This window comes from Xyrauchen texanus, chromosome 42, assembly GCF_025860055.1.
Source record: "Xyrauchen texanus isolate HMW12.3.18 chromosome 42, RBS_HiC_50CHRs, whole genome shotgun sequence".
Taxonomy (NCBI): Eukaryota; Metazoa; Chordata; class Actinopteri; order Cypriniformes; family Catostomidae; genus Xyrauchen; species Xyrauchen texanus.
Window position 1 is genome coordinate 23559093 of NC_068317.1, and position 17791 is coordinate 23576883.

General features: G+C 38.9%; 1 protein-coding gene across 7 annotated transcripts in view; it reads right to left on the reverse strand.

Moving 5' to 3' along the window:
• The window catches only part of LOC127634705 (connector enhancer of kinase suppressor of ras 2-like), a 95756-nt gene that overhangs the window by 59561 nt on the left and 18404 nt on the right, over positions 1 to 17791 (reverse strand). For 4 of the 7 annotated variants that reach the window (XM_052114353.1, XM_052114352.1, XM_052114351.1 and 1 more), the window contains exons 2-4: positions 13924 to 14087; positions 8008 to 8210; positions 1805 to 1910 (exon numbers count right to left, since the gene is read on the reverse strand). In XM_052114353.1, coding sequence (XP_051970313.1) covers positions 1805 to 1910; positions 8008 to 8210; positions 13924 to 14087 — 473 coding nt within the window. The remainder of the gene's footprint in view (positions 1 to 1804; positions 1911 to 8007; positions 8211 to 13923; positions 14088 to 17791) is intronic. The other 3 variants (XM_052114355.1, XM_052114356.1, XM_052114354.1) reach the window with 1 other exon arrangement.

Here is a 17791-nt window from a genome sequence, read left to right on the forward strand (position 1 = left end):
TCCTTCGTGTTTCTAACACTTGTTTGTTTTTAAGCAGGGCCCTACTGAATTATTTTTCAAAAATTCAATGTTTATTCCTTGTTCATGTTTATCCAACATTATCCAACTTCATTATCAAAATGGCGTCTAATATAAAATTTTCCTTGAACTTTTAAAAACCAGTAAAAATGAGAACAATTACTTAACATACCATTACATTTATGAAGTACAAAATCACTCTTGCTTTTGATATATTGCTTTATTTTTATTATTATTACAATCATTATTCATTATTTATTGGCATTATTATTTCTACAGTGAGGATTACATTTGACTCTTCAGTTATATTATATTTCTGTTGCAATTTCTTCAATTTAGCTTTTATTATGAATCGTGTATTTATTTTGACATATATTTTGGATGTAAGTTTAACCTCTCTGGATAAACAGTTTGCTACATTTTAATTTGATTAGTTGTGCATTTCAGAGTAAAAGGAGTAACAGAGCACACGGTCAAATAAGTGTGTGAGCATTTGAAAGCAGTTGTGTCAGTAAGGCAGTGTGCGGGTACTGAATTATGTTGGTGCACGGTACTACCGGTACTTTAGAAACACTGGTATCATTACATCTTTTAATTTTAGTACCGACTTGGTACCTAAGTAACAGTTCTTTTGACAACACTACCCTGCACAGCTATCACGTGCCGTATGGCGCCCGTTACATTCACCCCCCTAAACCTCGCTCCCATCAGGGTCACGGCACCACTGTAACCGGTCCTGCTCAACCCACTCCAAACGCGATTCATACCGGCATCTCCAGCATGGGAGGTGGGCACGCCAACAAGGAGACTATAGGCTACAGCCTCTACCGTCAGTAGAGGGCGTGCCAGTGAGGAGGCTAAAGGCTAGAGCCTCTACCGTCAGTCGCTAGTGCGCCTCTTGTGGCCAAGGGAGTGAGGTTTACACACACAGCACAGCTATCACGTACCAGCTGGCTCCCGTTGGAATAGCATCATCTAGTTTATATGGCTGACAAGTCACCTTTGGTAGATTACCAGCTGTGAGGACCTGGCTGAGCATGAACAACATGGTAGTTGGTTTGTCCAAGATGGTCTACCAACTCAGTCAGATCCAAAGCAGCTAGTAGTCCTGCTTGGAACCTGCTTGGAATAACTTGGACCAGCTAATGATCAGACGCTAGATATTCCAGCAAAATAAAAAAGAGAGAGAGACAGAAGTGAAAAAGAGAGAGATGTGTCCCATTTTGACCTCATCTCATAAGGTCTGATCAGGGAACAAGACCCCTGCTGGCACAGGCCGTCCAATACCACTGGCATTAGCTAAGCTTAGATCCACATTTCTGCCTTCAATGCTGTAATCTGTCCTGGACTTGAAGAGAGATTTGGCATGGTGTTCAGGCTGAGCTGGCTGCGACAGACTCGTTCATTTAATGCCACTCTTGCTGATTGTGATCTTCTGACCTAACAAGAAATAATCTGCTGGGTACACATACACTTGAACACACACATGTGCACCACTGCAGAGGCTTTGAATTGTTTACATTTCTCATATTTCTGTTGTCTCTCACATAGTTAACACACAAAGATTAAAACAATTTTTTTTTTAATGTCTCAATTTGAATACAGCCTAGTGCTGGATTCAGCTTGCCGAACACAACAATTGAGGAAGACCATGTTGGACCTTATAATGCAAATTTATTAGCTGACAGCAATTGACCAATGGTTTGATTTCAATGGGCTAAATTGTAGACTGATCAACTGTTTGACCTATTTATCTAGTTTTGTTGGTTCTAGTGAATGCCGTTACCTGCTGTACTATGGTAGTGAGTTCCAAGCACAGCTGGATCACGTTGTTCCGGGTCACAGAATAGTCCGCCACGGCAGCAAATGGTGACCTGCAAAAGAAGTAACACCTGAAATTAACCATTAGATTATTCTTAGAGCCAGACCGACAAGATGGACAATTTGAGTGTAGAGTATGCAGCCTATATATGTGTGGATGTCAAAGTATGCATCCTTGCACTGAATGTATGAGTGAGTGCTTGTAAACTTTAAGTATAAGTGTGATTGTGTGTGTTGTGGTATACATTATCCTTGTTGGCCGAGAGTGTACTCTAGACCCAGTTTTCACTTCCTGTGAGTGACAAAGTGAATGTGGGTCATGTGTATTGAGGCTGTGAGCTATATATACATTGCTGAAGGAATATTAGTTCATCGTTTCCATCCTGTATCTAAATATTCCTCTCACACCATTGGGACGCACACCCAGAGGCACCTTACGATTGAAGAAACTGAAACAATACATCTTGGCTAGGCTAAAAATTATTCATTCAGTTCATTTAAAGACCCCACAAGCACACTAATACAATCCAAATTTGCATTCTGAAGTTAAAGTTGCTTCCCTAAATAGGATTTGGGATGCAGCTTTCACTAAATACAAAATCCCACCTCAGATTTTTCAACACAGACATAAAGTCCGCTCCTAAATGACACCAGCTTCACTCAACTGCCGAATATCACTTTGCTGTAGATAAATACCCTGGGTCAAGGACATCTGTCAGCAAGCTGGACACAGTAGACAGTGTCTGAACAAAACCTAAGGGCACGGAGGGGGAGAGGGGGTGGGAACAAGGTGAGAATGAGAGAAGGGAGATACTAGGATGAATTAGCAACACATAAAATCTCGATTTTTACCAGTTAACTCGTTATACAAGTGAAACTAATTAGTGGTGCTTGCCTGTGCAAAACTCGCCGCTGCAATGCTACGGTTTTGGGAGTGGTGGCCAGAATGTTGCTAAGCAATTGTTTAAGTGTTATTGGTGGATTTAGAATGTTGCTATACAGTTTCTAACATTGTCTGGTGGTTGCTAGGTGCTTGCTGGCTCAAGTCAAAATGATTTATTTAAATGATTTTCTTGTTCCCATAGTGGCTCCGGGTTTTTTCACTAATTTTATTGTCCACCAAGCAGAAATCATCAATAAGCCACAAGACTTTAGGTATTTTTCATGGTCCAGATTGAGTTTAAAATCCCTAATACCAAGTATGAGCAATTATAATAGTGATGCTTGACTTAGCAAGCACCACTAACAATAAGGAAAAACACATGTTTACACTGAATTCATCCCATGGAAAAGTGATAAAAGAGAGAGGTTTGGGCCAGGGCAAGATTGGGAGACATGAACAAAAATGTATGTAGTACATTCAGTTCCCTCTAGGACTGAACTATACTTAAATTCATCCAACCCTTGCTCTTTCTGCGCATTCAAGCCCTAAGCGCCATCTGGACAAAAAGACTCCAGGCTGACAGGAGATGAGAAGAAAAAAAGGCGAGCGGGATGACTACAGTCTCCTCGAAGCCAGGCCTCAAAGTTTCTCGATCACTTCATGCATCAGTTTTTTGATGCTTGAGAGTCTGGAAGCTGAAATGAGCTTTTATTTGCTTATACACCGCTGTCTATCTGACACCAAACACTCTTAGCTCCCATTAGAACAAGTCAGCGAAAACACATTGAAAAAGGCAGACGTCTTCAACAGTTACCAAACTTAAACAATAAGCATAACAATACAGGTAAATTATGTTATTTATTAGGCATGTTACGCCAGCAGAGAACGCTTTGCTGGCGTAACTTTGAGAAATCGCCACTGTTCAATACGATGTTCAGTTGGGGTGTGGAAACATTGAAAATATAATCTTTCCACATATTTCCAAAGGAATAAAAACACAGTTTCATCAGCTGAACAATTAACAATCAATATAGCATCAACTCTGACTAAGGTCTTTTGTGCTCCCTCAGTGTCACCTACAAGTCCCAAATTCATAAGCCCTTTCCACCCAGGGCTACACTCAGAAATACAATAATTAATAAATAAGATTGAGAGAAAGCCCACTGCAAATCCAACAGAAACACCCATAAGCATTCCATATCCAGCTTGGCAAGTGGCATGGATATCAGTCATAATGTCTTTTGGCTTCAAATCCATTCACCTGCGCTTGTGTATCTCTCTCTCTCTCTCTCTCTCTCTCTCTCTCTCTCTCTCTCTCTCTCTCTCTCTCTCTCAGAGTTCCCTCTGTTCTTCCACTATGTCTGTAAGGGAAACGACAGCTCTATCTGGGACTTTTTTGGCAGGAACGCGAAAACAGGGAGTGTAATTAGGCCAGCATTAATGAACGAGGGAAACGAGGCACCACCCCCTCCCAACCAGTGGCCTTGTTCCCGTGTTTTGTGTTCTATGGATGTGCAAAATGACATAGTTTTAAAAGAGACTAATCGGTAAGTTGCCTAAATCACTTTACAACTAATCGGTCTAAAGGAAGACTGATATTATTATGCTGGTTACGGGTTTAATTGACCCTAATAACACATGTTTTATATGGAGTGTTTATAGGACACATTCTTGCATTCAAAAACAGCAAGATGGAGAACGATAGTTCACCCAAAAATGAAAATTCTCTTATTAATTACTCACCTTCATGCCATCCCTGATGTGTATAACTTTCTTCTGTTGAACACCAAAAAAAAATTTTATAGAAGAGAATCTCAGCTCTGTAGATCCTCACAATGAAAATGAATGGATACCCACATTTTGAAGCTATAAAAAGCACATAAAGGCAGCATATATGTAATCCATAAAACTCCAGTGGTTTAGTCTGTGTCATCAGAAGAAATATGACAGGTGTGAGTTAGAAACAGTTGTATATTTAAGTCCTTTTTTATTCTAAATTCTCCTCTCTGCCCAGTAGGTGATGATTTGCATGAAGAATGTGAATCGCCAAATAACAAAAGAAGGCGAATGTGACTGACAGAGATTAACAGTAAAAAAGGACTTAATTTATCTGTTTTTCACAGACACTTATCATATTTCTTCTGAAGATAAAAATTTAACCACTTGAGTCGCATGGATTACTTTTATTCTGCATTTATGTAATTTTGGAGCTTAAAAATGTTGGTACCTTTCACTTGCATAGTGAGGACCTACAGTGCTGAAATATTCTTCTAAAATCCTTTGTTTGTATTCAGCAGAAGAAAGAAAATCATAAACATCTGAGATGGCATGAGGGTGAGTAAATGATGAGAGAATTTTCATTTCTGGTTGACCTATCCTTTTAAGAGTCAAATGAGGAGTCCACCAAACAATGAGCAACCACAACTTCACCTTAGTCAACACGTCATGATCCACTTTCAGCTTGGACTTGGAGCCAATTCCAGGCAGGGCGAAAGTGAACTGTTATCAAGCCAGGATGTTCAATTGACACCCACATGTGAGATATCAGATCAGTTGCGTGTGCAAATGTGGATATGGACTGCTCTCAGGTCCAGGATCTGAGAAGTGGGGCAGCAGGTGCCCAGGCAAAGCAACAGAAAGATAGCGCTCTCATGGGGAGAGGGGGAGAGGTAATCAAACAGTATTTGATGGAAAGGTTCCTGTTGTGCAGTGCTGTTCCAGTCCAGAGCTTTAAACTGGGCTCAGTAAGCAGTACCAGAGGGACTTGGACTGAGTTAAGCAGCTGGGTGCCAAATGGAACTACCAGCCTGATTTACCTTCATTTCATACTTAGTGAAAAAGCAGAAATACTGCAGGAGTGGAATTTAAATCTAACAAGTGTTTCAGACTCTATCTATTGAATGCGTTTTGATGCACAACCTTACACTGAGTGTTCTTTAAAGGGATACTCACCCTCATGTCAGTACTTACTTTCCTCCATGGAACACAAAAGGAGATGTTAGGCAGAATGTTAGAAATTGATTGCTTCGGTCACTTTCATTGTATGGAATAAGGATGCCATTCAGCCTAACACCTCCTTTTGTTTTTCATAGAAGAAAGTCAGGATTAGAACAACGTAAACTATCCATTTAATTAGTAAAAAAACATAAATGTTTTAAGCTTAACACACACATTTTTGTGCTATAATCAGATTTTGCTCTTCATGGAAATCTCAAAACAAAGAGTAAGTTAGTAAGAGAGAAAGAATCTGTGTCACATAAGACCTCTTCAATCATCCCTGTACCTGATTGCTAAGGGGCGGAACACAATCAACATGATTGAATTTGAGCAAAGACTGACCTTCCACACACTAGACAAGAGACCCCAGGCTAACAATTTCTGCACACCCTGCCCATCCAGCAACACCAAGTGTCACTCTAATTCTGAGTGCCGTCACTTGACTGGAGGGATGACCATGCAAGCACAGTGTGATGTACTCAAATAGGACATGTTCTTTGATCGACACCCTTTGTTGTTCCTGGAATAACATTCCCTTAATCAATCAAATCCCTAAACCTAAAAATACCACTGTTTGGTTGACAGCCACTGATTGGATGAAGTGAAAGTATATTGATCCAGGCATATGTGAATTAGAGTAAAAGTGCTGTGTGCAATATGTTCCATGTTTAAATACTTTCTCCAATCCCAGATTAATGTGGGGCGACAACTATAAGCTATTCATAAGCTGATTTACCTGAGAAGTGTAAATCCTGTGGCTCTTTGCTCTGTTTGTTTGAGCAGCACAACATGGCAACATTGGCTCCACCGATGGCATGAATATGGTGTTGAACTACTTGTTTGTATGACTAATGGGAGATAGAGGAAGTGTCTGGTAAATCAGTTTGAAACAATGCTGTTTATTGCCACTGATACTGCAAAACGTGCACACTGCATTACTGCGCTATAAAGCTATAACACAATTATAAATGTCTATGCTGAAACTGACTTCTAGGCAGTCACAACTGGATTATAAAATGGTCTCAATCTATTTTCTGATTCTGAGTATAAATGAACCAAAACTGTCTGTCACAAGACAGATTATTGTCTAAGGCAGTGGTTCTCAACTAGTGGGTCATAAACCAAAAATGAGTCGTCCAATGCAAATACTAAATATTAACAACATTTGTAAGGTAAAAGAAAATGCAACCGAGACTACAGGCACATTAAATATGTGTTCACTTTAAACAAGTAAAAGTAGGGCTGGGCGATAAAACGATATCGATATATATCACGATAAAGAAAATATCGATATTTACTACGTGTCACTAAAACAGAAGCAGTTCGGCTTTCTCAGACTGCGTTTCCACTAGGGCGGACGGAATCTGCTCAAAGGCGCTCACAGCGCTAGGAGAGAGATCGCTCCGCACCGCTGCCAATCCTACGATCCACCTTGCGAGCACGACGCTCGGCTTTCATAGGAATGAATTGAAAATGCTCTCAGCTTCGCTCACATGCATTTTTATAAAAATGCATATACAAGGCATATTTTATTTATAGAAAATATAAATGTAAGAGTAATACTTAAAAATGGGCGTTTCATTTTGACGCACTTCCAGTTTAAGCCCCGACCGACACCTGGTTCTAATACAGAGAAAGATACAGATCATTTCGTCATATAAACAGATACAGATGCAAATACAGACAATGGCTTCATTGCACACCCCTAATAGAAATGTAGCAATCCTATGCAAGAAGCTGAAAAATCAGCGAGACATGGCACATAGACGTCATTCTAGCGCATGTTTACATGGAAAAACAGCCTCTAAGAGACCCAATTTTGACAAATTGTGTAGTTAATGCGTTTTTCCATTGGATGGCAGTATAGTGATCTACCAATTTCAATTCACCTGAAATAAGACAATGGAATACAATGGAAGCTGAAAAACACCAAAACACTTCCTCAAGTACAACTGCATTCTGACAAGCAACAAAGAAGATGGTCGAAGTCCCTGAAGCTAAGCTGAAGATAGTATGAAGTAGTCTAAAGTAGTTTTCCCTCCCCATTAACCTTTAATGTCATACTTTGTATCTTTTTTTTAAATCAAATATTTTCTCTTGTGTTTCTCAGAGGAGCTCAACTCTATCGTAGAGGAATTGATTTAGATCAGCAACACTCCAACAAGTTAATGCTATGTGAGTCAAAGTGCTTAAGGGATCATTAAAATTGAATCTGTGTATGTATATTAAGTATATATTTACTCTTGTATTGATTTTTGTATTGAAATGTAGCTCTTAGCAGGACTAACCTATCGAGCCAGGCCAGGAGGCTTTTAGCAGCAGCGATGAGGTCCACCACAGAGGTGAGGAAATCATTGGGCAGCTTGCGGGTGGTCCGGCCGTCGTAATGACCGCTGCGGCGGCGGCATGTGATGAAGTTCTGCAGGTTCTTGGCAGAGGCATTGAGCTTGTGAGAGAGAGTTTTCAGGTTTTCAGTCTCCAGACCATAATTCTGTCAAATGGAGATGAAGGCGATAAAGAGCTGTAGTGATAAATGTGCTCTTCAGTGATGCCAGATGTGTCATAGAATAACTATCAAACAATAGCATGTATGACTAAATCAGATTTTTTTTTTATTTTTGTTATTCTTCTCTTTTTTTAGACTTATGATTCTTCTCTCTCTATATCAAATGTAACTTTAGCATGCTTTATTGGCAAAAACTGTAAATTTTTTATTGCCAAAGCATTTTCTGAGTACAATGATAAATTGTGCAAAATAAGTATAATAATGTAAAATAACAAAAGTGAAATTAAACAAGTAATATTAACTAAATTAAATTGTATTAATAATTAAATAAATTTTAATTAATTAATTAAATATACTATAATTAAATAATACCAAGTATCTAAAATATTCAAATTAAAATAGTGCAATATACTTTTGAAGTAAAAAGAAATGAAGGAAAGAAATAGAAAAAAAGCTGCACATTAAAAGTAGCAATTAAGAAATCTAACAAAAAGGAATATATTAAGCAAATGATTGGAACTGATCAACTAAAGATGTGCTCTCTTTTTTGTTCTCAGACACACACCCTCTCTAAGATCCCAAATAAGTAATCAGTACCTGGCAGAGAGAGAGAGAGAGAGAGAGAGAGCATATGCAGAGGTGCATTGAGTGGGTGGAGAGACAGAACTTCATGTCAGTCGAGCATAAAGTTTGAGGTATAAATAACCCACAGAGGGTCTCTGCTGTCAGCCAACGCTTCACTGTGAGATAACGTAATCTACATATCTAAATCAGACAAAACAACATGTCTGAAAGAAGTCAATGTATGCATCGTGTAATTTAAATGTATAGGGGCCTTTGCCACATTTTATCGCAGATGTGCGTGAGTGTGTGTGTGTGTGTGTGTGTGTGTAAGAGAGAGGTCGTGCCAGGTGTTGGGACGCCTTTGGCAGGGTAACAAATTAACTTCTCCCTGCATAAACAAGCTTGATCAAGGGGCTGAGACTGATCAAAAGTAGCATTATGCACATACATTCAGAAGAATTGACACACGCACACACATGCACGCACACACACACACACACACACACACACACAGACACACACACACACAGACACACTGGCCCAAAACCTAAGCTGACTTGCTGCCTAGTCAATGGCTTCCTTGCTAAAAAAGACTAGCTTAAACCAGCATGAATTTCCATGCTGTTCCAAGCCGTTTACACTGGTTTAGTGTGTCCGAAACCCAAGCATTCCTGCTGCACAGTCAGTCAATGACTACCCTGCTAAAAAGTCCACAGACCAGCTTAGACCAGCATGCATTTCCATGCATACATTTTAGCTGGCTAAGATGCCTGGTATGGACCATAGCACCCCAGCATCCTGTGCAAGTGCGTGTGTGTGTGTGTGTGTTAAGATCTGCCTCAATTTCAGTATCTGTTCTCACATCAGCACAATATCGATCAGAGTAATACGTTCTGTCTGGTCCAAAGAACAAATCCCACACAAACTCTCACACATCCAAAGACACACACACACACAAACACATATATTACAAATACAGGTAATAAACAAAACTGCACACACAGGCTTTAAACACAAAGACATACATTCACAAAAAAATTATTAATCGGTCTGCGAGTGGAGGGCGACAGGGGCACAGAAAATGTAGAGATTCTAAGACTCCTCCATGCTAATCTGTTTAGTAGTTCTCTGCATGAGTGCAGCACTGCACCAGATAAAACACAAGCAGCACAATGAGAGGAAAATAAGGAATATGGAGGGAACAAATGACAGAAACAAATAACTAAGTGTGATAAAAACAGGGAGAGAGCTCTGTGCCTCTGAGGTCAATGTGCTCTCAAATACTAAAGGCTGAACAGCTCCCTAGATCCCTTCATTATTTGTGTGCCAGTTTGTGCTTATGACAGTTTCAAAGACACCTAACAGTGGGGAAATGGAGCACAAAACAGATCTCAGTAAATTATTACGGTACACATGAGACAGTGCTGTAGGATCCTTGTTTGCTGTAATAAAGTAATCTCCTCTCAGTTTAACACAGTGTGTTTTCATTTGAATAAGTCAATTTGGATTTTTTAGGACATTGTTTTCTTTACTTAAAATTAATAGTTGAAAATGAAAATTCCGATTTTATTTACTTAAATTCCTGATGACTTTTTAAACCCACATGACTTTTTTGTTGTTAGGGTCTGTTAAGACCAAATGTGTTCTTGAAAAAGCCAGATGAAAGCGCAATAAATAGAACAGAATGCAGGTGTCCAGAGTTGCGTGTTAGGAGTTTGACAGAAAAGCTTAAAAAATGTGAAACAGCATTTAATAAAAGTTGCGCCTGTTTGAGATGTTGAAAAATAATAATATGTAGTCCAACATTTAAAGATGTCCGTCTAGCGCATGGTTCCAAAGAAAAAAATTAAAAACTGCAAAAACTGACGTAAAAACATGTTGCTTTTTTCCATAAAATGAAAGCTGTGGCAGGGCGGAGGGTGGGCCGGGTTGTGATTTCACACACCCGGCCCCTAATTAGGCTGATTAAGCCCAAGAGGGATAAGGGCGACCGGTGACGGCAATGCGACAGAGAGAGAGTTTATAGTTAAGTTATAATTAGTTTATAAAGTGTATAATTAAACTATCATTTATATCGTCAAGCCGGTTCTTGCCTCTTCCTTTCCATTGAACTGTGTTACAAAAGCATTTAGTGACCAGGGACTGTCAAGCTCCAAAAAGGACTCTGAGGTATTTCGATAGCTTTATGTGTGGAACAGACCAAAATTTAAGTTGATATTAACTACAAAGGCATTGGTTCTTGCATGTCTTGCTACTGAGTTTGAATATGCGAAAGCACAAATGTGATCTGGGAGTCACATCCTTTATTTCTTTCATTGCATTGAAAAGAGCAACTTGGACATTCTTCACAATATCTCCTTTTCTGTTCCAAGACAGTTCAATAGTGGCAAATTAATACTTGACTTGAATATTTGAATGAATACTTTACTTACTTACAGACAGTTAAAGCAATCTGATGGTGTTGGCGTATGGTCCAGTTCTGGGCAAACTCTCCGCCTATGCAGACGTGCATGGACAGAGCAGGGAGTGCTTAAAGTACTTGAATTTAGCATTTAGAAATGTAAGTACTGGAATACCTGGAAAATCACCTTGTGTTGTTGAAAAGTGCTTAAAAGTGCTTGAACATTTCTTCCGTGTAATGTGTGGTCATCAAAGATGAGATCCTTACACTGCTTTCATTGAATGATGTCTCTTTTAATATCCTTTCTGTTCTTTATAATGAATCTCATATTGTAAATTGAACTGAATTGTGAAGTCACTATATCATCCCACCCATAGTAAATGATGACAGAATTTTAATTTCTTCGGTAAACTATTCCATTAAATTTAAGATTAACTTTCAAATTGTACAGCTGTAGAAGGCTGTGCAATCACTTCATGGCTAATTTAATACCTATGTCTGCAGGTTGACATTCACACACAAATACAGCACACACATATTATGTTCCATAGTGTGAATATCAGCAGCTCTGATTTGAATGTTTAGAGTAGATAGAGAAGACAGCAAAGTCGTCTTTTTGTGATTAACACTCTCCTAAATGTCAGCCGCACAGGTCAGTGGTTCACAGTCACTCATACAAACCATACACTTATTATAGTTCACCTTGTATTATCTTACAGGTCAAACTCCAAACCCCAACAAAAACATGTCTTTCAGAAAGACAGGACAGTTGGCGTAAAGACAAAGAGACTAAGGATGGAGGGCATGAGAGGCAGCTCACACAGACGTGAAAAACACTCATCCAGTCGTCTGTTCCCTCCTGTCATGGTGCTGACATTCTAAAAGCGTGGGCTGGTAAGTAATTGTTTTAATACCACAACTGAGAGACACACAGAGAGAGAGAGAGAGAGAGAGAGAGAGAGAGAGAGAATTAGAGGCAAAACTAGCTATTAAGTGCTAGATAATGTAAAATGCTCAAGCGGTGCAGAGCAAATTTTAACCTAAATCATTTTTGTTTCCCTCACTATCTGTCCTCTTGGTACCTTTTTGTAAAGCGTTTTTTTGGCTGTAGAACATCTATCAGACACACACATTAATAATATTTTGTTAAGAGAAACACACACACACACACACACACACACACACACAGAAAGAGCAGATACAGACTGTGGACACAAAGACAAACCAATACAGCAAAAAGACACATCTGAGCACAACGTGTGGTAAAACACCTGCCATTAAGTGTCCCAGAAGCACAGTTATTGACTCTTGACATGTGACTTTAAAATGAACATAAAACAGATTTACATAATTTTTTTTCTTTGGAATAATGTGCACTGATTAATTGTGCAAATTAAGAACAGGGGCCAGATTCAAGAAAATCTTAATTAAAAAATAATTAAGAAAGCTCTTAGTATAAATTATAAGTTATTAAGAAAATATCTAGCTATAAATATTGATGTTGTAATAAAAAAGATATAAACGAGTCTTTTAGGGAATATAAAAAAATCAATAATGTGTTTTTCTTAAAGGTGCACTCAGTAATTTAAAAAGTTTTACTTCTAAAAAAAATTATTGTAATTTTTAAACATATATATAAAATAATTACCACTTAAATGAGATAAAGAATCCAGTCATACCATTAACCTTATAAAAGCTGTTTTATTTTACATGGAGAGGGTCCCCTCATGTTGGCTACCATGTTAAGATCACTTGACCAGCCATATACTGCACGCTTAATCTAGTAACCACCCTATTATTGGACATTTTTCACTTGTGGATTAAATTCATCATGGCCGACTGTGATTTGTGAATTTACATATTGGCATCGGTCCTTAAAACTATTGCATCTGAAAAAGGTTATATCCACACCACTAGGTGACAGTGTAAGGCCAAGACAACATACATAACAAATTACTGAGTGCTTCTTTAAGTTAGAAATTAAGAAGAAAATAGCAGGCTGGTTAAGAAGATTTTTATTCTTTTTTTTCTCCCCAATATGGAATGCCCAATTCCAAATGCAGAGTAAGGCCTCTTGGTGGCATTGTGACTCGCCTCAATCCAGATGGTGGAGGACAAATCTCAGTTGCCTCCACGTCTGAGATCGTCAACCCATGCATCTTATCACATGGCTTATTGAGCACGTTATCGCGGAGACATGAAGGCTTTGCGGCATCCACCGCGGCATCCACGCACAACTCACCACGTGCCCACCGAGAGCGAACCACATTATAGAGAATACCATGAGGTTACCCCATGTGACTCTACCCTCCCTAGCAACCAGGCCAAGCCTGGCTGGAGTCACTCAGCATGCCCTGGGATTCGAACTTGCGAACTCCAGGGGTGGTAGTCAGTGTCTTTACTCCCTGAGCTACTCAGGCCTCTAGAAGATTTTTATTCTTAAGAATGCTTTGTAAATTCAGCCCCAGAAATATTAAAGAAAATAAAAAGTAAGTTAATTAAGTATATTTTGATTCCAGGTTGTATTTAGATATCTGTAGAAAAATTAAAAGCAACCTATATTTAAAGCGTTTCGGGAATTATGTTGTTGTTGTTGTTTTTAAATGAGAAGTATGCAATACAGTACGCAACATCATCTTAAACATTAGCATTAGGGGACACAGTCCGGTACTAGACACAGTGATGAACAACAGATGCAGCATCAGCCATTTATATCAATGTGAAGACTCTCACCAAAGCGCACAACAGGTCCACAGCTTCCAGGATCAGCTCCTGGTGTCCAATGCGGGACACCCCCAGATCCTCCAGCTCCTGATGGGTTATCCTCAGCAGCTGGTCACCTCCGACCTTCTCCCGCTCAAAGTTCTTTATATACTGCTGCAGGCAGTCATCCAGACCTGTAGATTTAGAGAAGAGCAGATAAAAAAAGACATCAAGGAAATAACAGAGACCTCTGCTCAGTTCCATTTTTCATACTATCCATTCTAAACAGGATGCAAGATCATAGCATGTTAAAAATAGTATCTTAAAAGTGGCTAGATGGTATACTATTTCCAGTGGATTATTTTGTAAAGTATGCATCAATGCATGCTTTTTGAAGCAGTTGCATGTCTGAATGCTGATGTGTATCCAACCATGTACTCAAAGGAATGACCTTTAGCATTACCAGCACAGTACTTTTCATTCTAAGTAGAACTTACGTGTATGCAAATTGGGATTCAGCCTTATTTAAAAAAAAGCTGTGCTCATTATTCAAGTATAACGTGTTCAAAGTTCTCCATCCCAAATGTCTAAACAAGCACAACAATGTATTATAATTATTATTTTTTTAAAGTGATAAGCCCCACCAGAAAAGACAGGAAACATTAAACATCACCGTTCAAAATGGACACATAAATATATTTTGTGATGGGCAGATATGAAGATTTTTCAAACTGAAACTCTGATTCACAGATTATTCATTCAAATGAGATCTATATCAGTCTAGCACACTCTGTGTTCAAAATCACAAACATCATAAATCCTGCAAGAAATTATTTCTACAGTTCTGTCTTTACTGTATATCGTTATGGCTCTGAAAACCAATATGATGCATGCATTAATCAAACTAATAAAGCTACTGCCAACTGTACATAATGGATGCAGCTTTAAAGGGTTTAAATACAGAGAAATGGACAAATAATTAGAATAATTAGACTGAAAGGTAAAACTAAAGTGAAAAAATAACAAATTTTGATTAGGCTGAAAGCTTTATAAACACCACCGACAACTGTTTTCATCAAACAGGTGACAACATACACTCTCACCATGGTGACGCACATGTTGAACAGCATTTGTTTGTCTTGGACACCCAATGGCACGTCTTTTTGCAGTCACAGTTACTGAACAGCTGTTCAACATAATGTTCAGCATAACTGATTAGTAAGATGAGTAAGATCAGTTGGCACTGTTCCAAAACCTAGAGAGCTGCCTTGCTTCCTAATGCCTCCATAGGCATCCTCCCAACATGGAAATTTAGAACCTTAGAAAGGGGGCACATGACCACTTCTATGTAATCTTACTAGCTGCCCTACAATAATTAAATGTAACTAATCTGGAGAGAGGTGTCAATTTGAATCGCATCAGCAAAACTATCATCATCCAGCTCATTAACAGGATGGTCCACCACTCCGTGGGCAAGACAACAAAAATAACAATAGCTGTCATTACTGCTCATAAACAATGTGAGACTCATTAATGAGTATCTGTTTCACTTGATACATAATTAGTTGAGTGATCCAAGGCCTGAATGAAATGTAGAAAGGGCTGCTGAGAATGCGAATTTCAAAATGAGGGTGATGACTAACTTCTGCTGATGCCGGCACTGAACAGTTAATTGTTAGTTAATTAGTTGTTAATCATGATGTGTGGACAATGGGATGATGTGATTTAAAAAAGGAAAGAAAAAGACTATGAAAGCCCACTGTATCTAAGGTATGCACCAATATATAGAAATTTTGGTTGATATTAATAGCCGATTTACCTATATGCTATGAACTATTTTACAGGTTTTGTTTTCTATTACAACCCCAACTTTTTATTTGCTACTGGCAGTTGCTGATGCTGATTGACATCTCATTTAACCTCTTGTCAAAAGAAGAGTTTTTTTCTTTTTTTTACGTTCGCCGGCAGTGCGTGCAGTTTTCAAACGGACAACGAGCCGAAGATGAGAGAATATAGTTGCAAGATACAGAAGAATAAGAAAAAGTAATAAGTAAGTTAAAAGTTAGTTAAGGTTTAGCATCATGCAGCTGCCCCCGCGACCCGACTTCGGATAAGCGGTTGAAGATGGATGGATGGATGGATGGATCATGTTTGTTTGCTGAATACGTTTTATGAGACGCTGTGTGAGTTAATAAGGCTCCAATAGGCTACAGGTTAATCAGATTACATTTACATTTATTCATTTGGCAGACTCTTTTATCCAAAGCGACTTACAAAAGAGGAAAACATAAGCGAATCATCTTAAGGAGACAGTGGTATGAAAAGTGCCACATTACAAAGTTTCACTATCATCAGAATAGTATACAAAACCGATTTAAATGCAACAAGAATTGTAGATCATTTTATTTTTTATTTTATTTTTTTGTGACTGGTTAAGTGCTCTTGGAAAAGATGTGTTTTTAGCTGTTTTTTGAAGATAGAGAGCGAATCAGCTTCACGGATTGAGTTGGGAAGGTCATTCCACCAACGTGGTATGATGAAACTGAATGTCCGGGAAAGTGTTTTGATGCATCTTTGTTTTGGTACGATAAGGCGACGTTCCTTAGCCGACCGCAGGCTTCTAGTGGGAACGTAGCTCTGCATAAATGTTTTTAGGTATGCTGGAGCAGACCCAGTTACTGTTTTGTATGCCAGCATCAGGGCCTTGAATTTAGTACGTGCACGAACCGGCAGTGGAGAGAGACAAAGAGTGGTGTAACATGTGATCTCTTAGGTTCATTAAAGACCAGACGTGCTGCTGCATTCTGGTTCATTTGGAGAGGTCTAATAGCACATGCAGGAAGGCCTGCAATGAGAGCGTTACAGTAGTCCAGTCTAGTTATGACAAGGGACTGAACGAGCAGTTGTGTGGCATGTACAGAGAGGAAAGGTTTTATCTTACTGATATTGTAGAATGTAAATCTACATGGTCTAGCAGTCTTTGAGATGTGGTCTGTGAAATTTAGCTCATCATCAATGTAATAGAGATAGTTTCGCAATTAAGCATAACAATCCTTACGATTACATCTGCGCTAGTAATACATGCATATATTGTGCAGTATGGAAGTTACAGTATACAAATGTTTAGCTAAGTTGTCAAGCCCCTCTTGAAAAAGAGCAATCTGGATAAGACCATATTAAGCAACTATAGACTGATCTCAAATCTTCCTTTCATAGGCAAGATCATTGAAAAAGTTGTGTTCAATCAGCTGAACAAATTCTTGAACTCAAATGGATACTTTGATAATTTTCAATCTGGTTTCCGATCGCATCACAGCACAGAGACAGCGCTCATAAAGATAAAAACAATATTCGCTTAAATACTGATACAGGCAAATTATCAGTACTGGTACTACTCGACCTCAGTGCTGCATTTGACACTGTCGATCACAACATACTTCTTGACAGGCTGGAAAACTGGGTGGGGCTTTCTGGGATGGTCCTAAAATGGTTCAAGTCATACTTAGAAGGGAGAGATTATTATGTGAGTATAGGAGACCATAAGTCTGAGTGTACGTCCATGACATGCGGAGTCCCTCAAGGCTCAATTCTTGCGCCACTCCTGTTCAACCTGTATATGCTCCCAATGAGCCAAATAATGAGAAAGAACCAAATTGCTTACCACAGCTATGCAGACGACACACAGATCTACTTAGCCCTATCACCTAACGATTACAGCCCCATTGACTCCCTGTGCCAATGCATTGATGAATTTAACAGTTGGATGTGCCAAAACTTTCTTCAGTTAAACAAAGACAAAACTGAAGTCATTGCGTTTGGAAACAAAGATGAAGTTCTCAAGGTGAATGCATACCTTGACGCTAGGGGTTAAACAACTAAAAATCAAGTCAGGAATCTT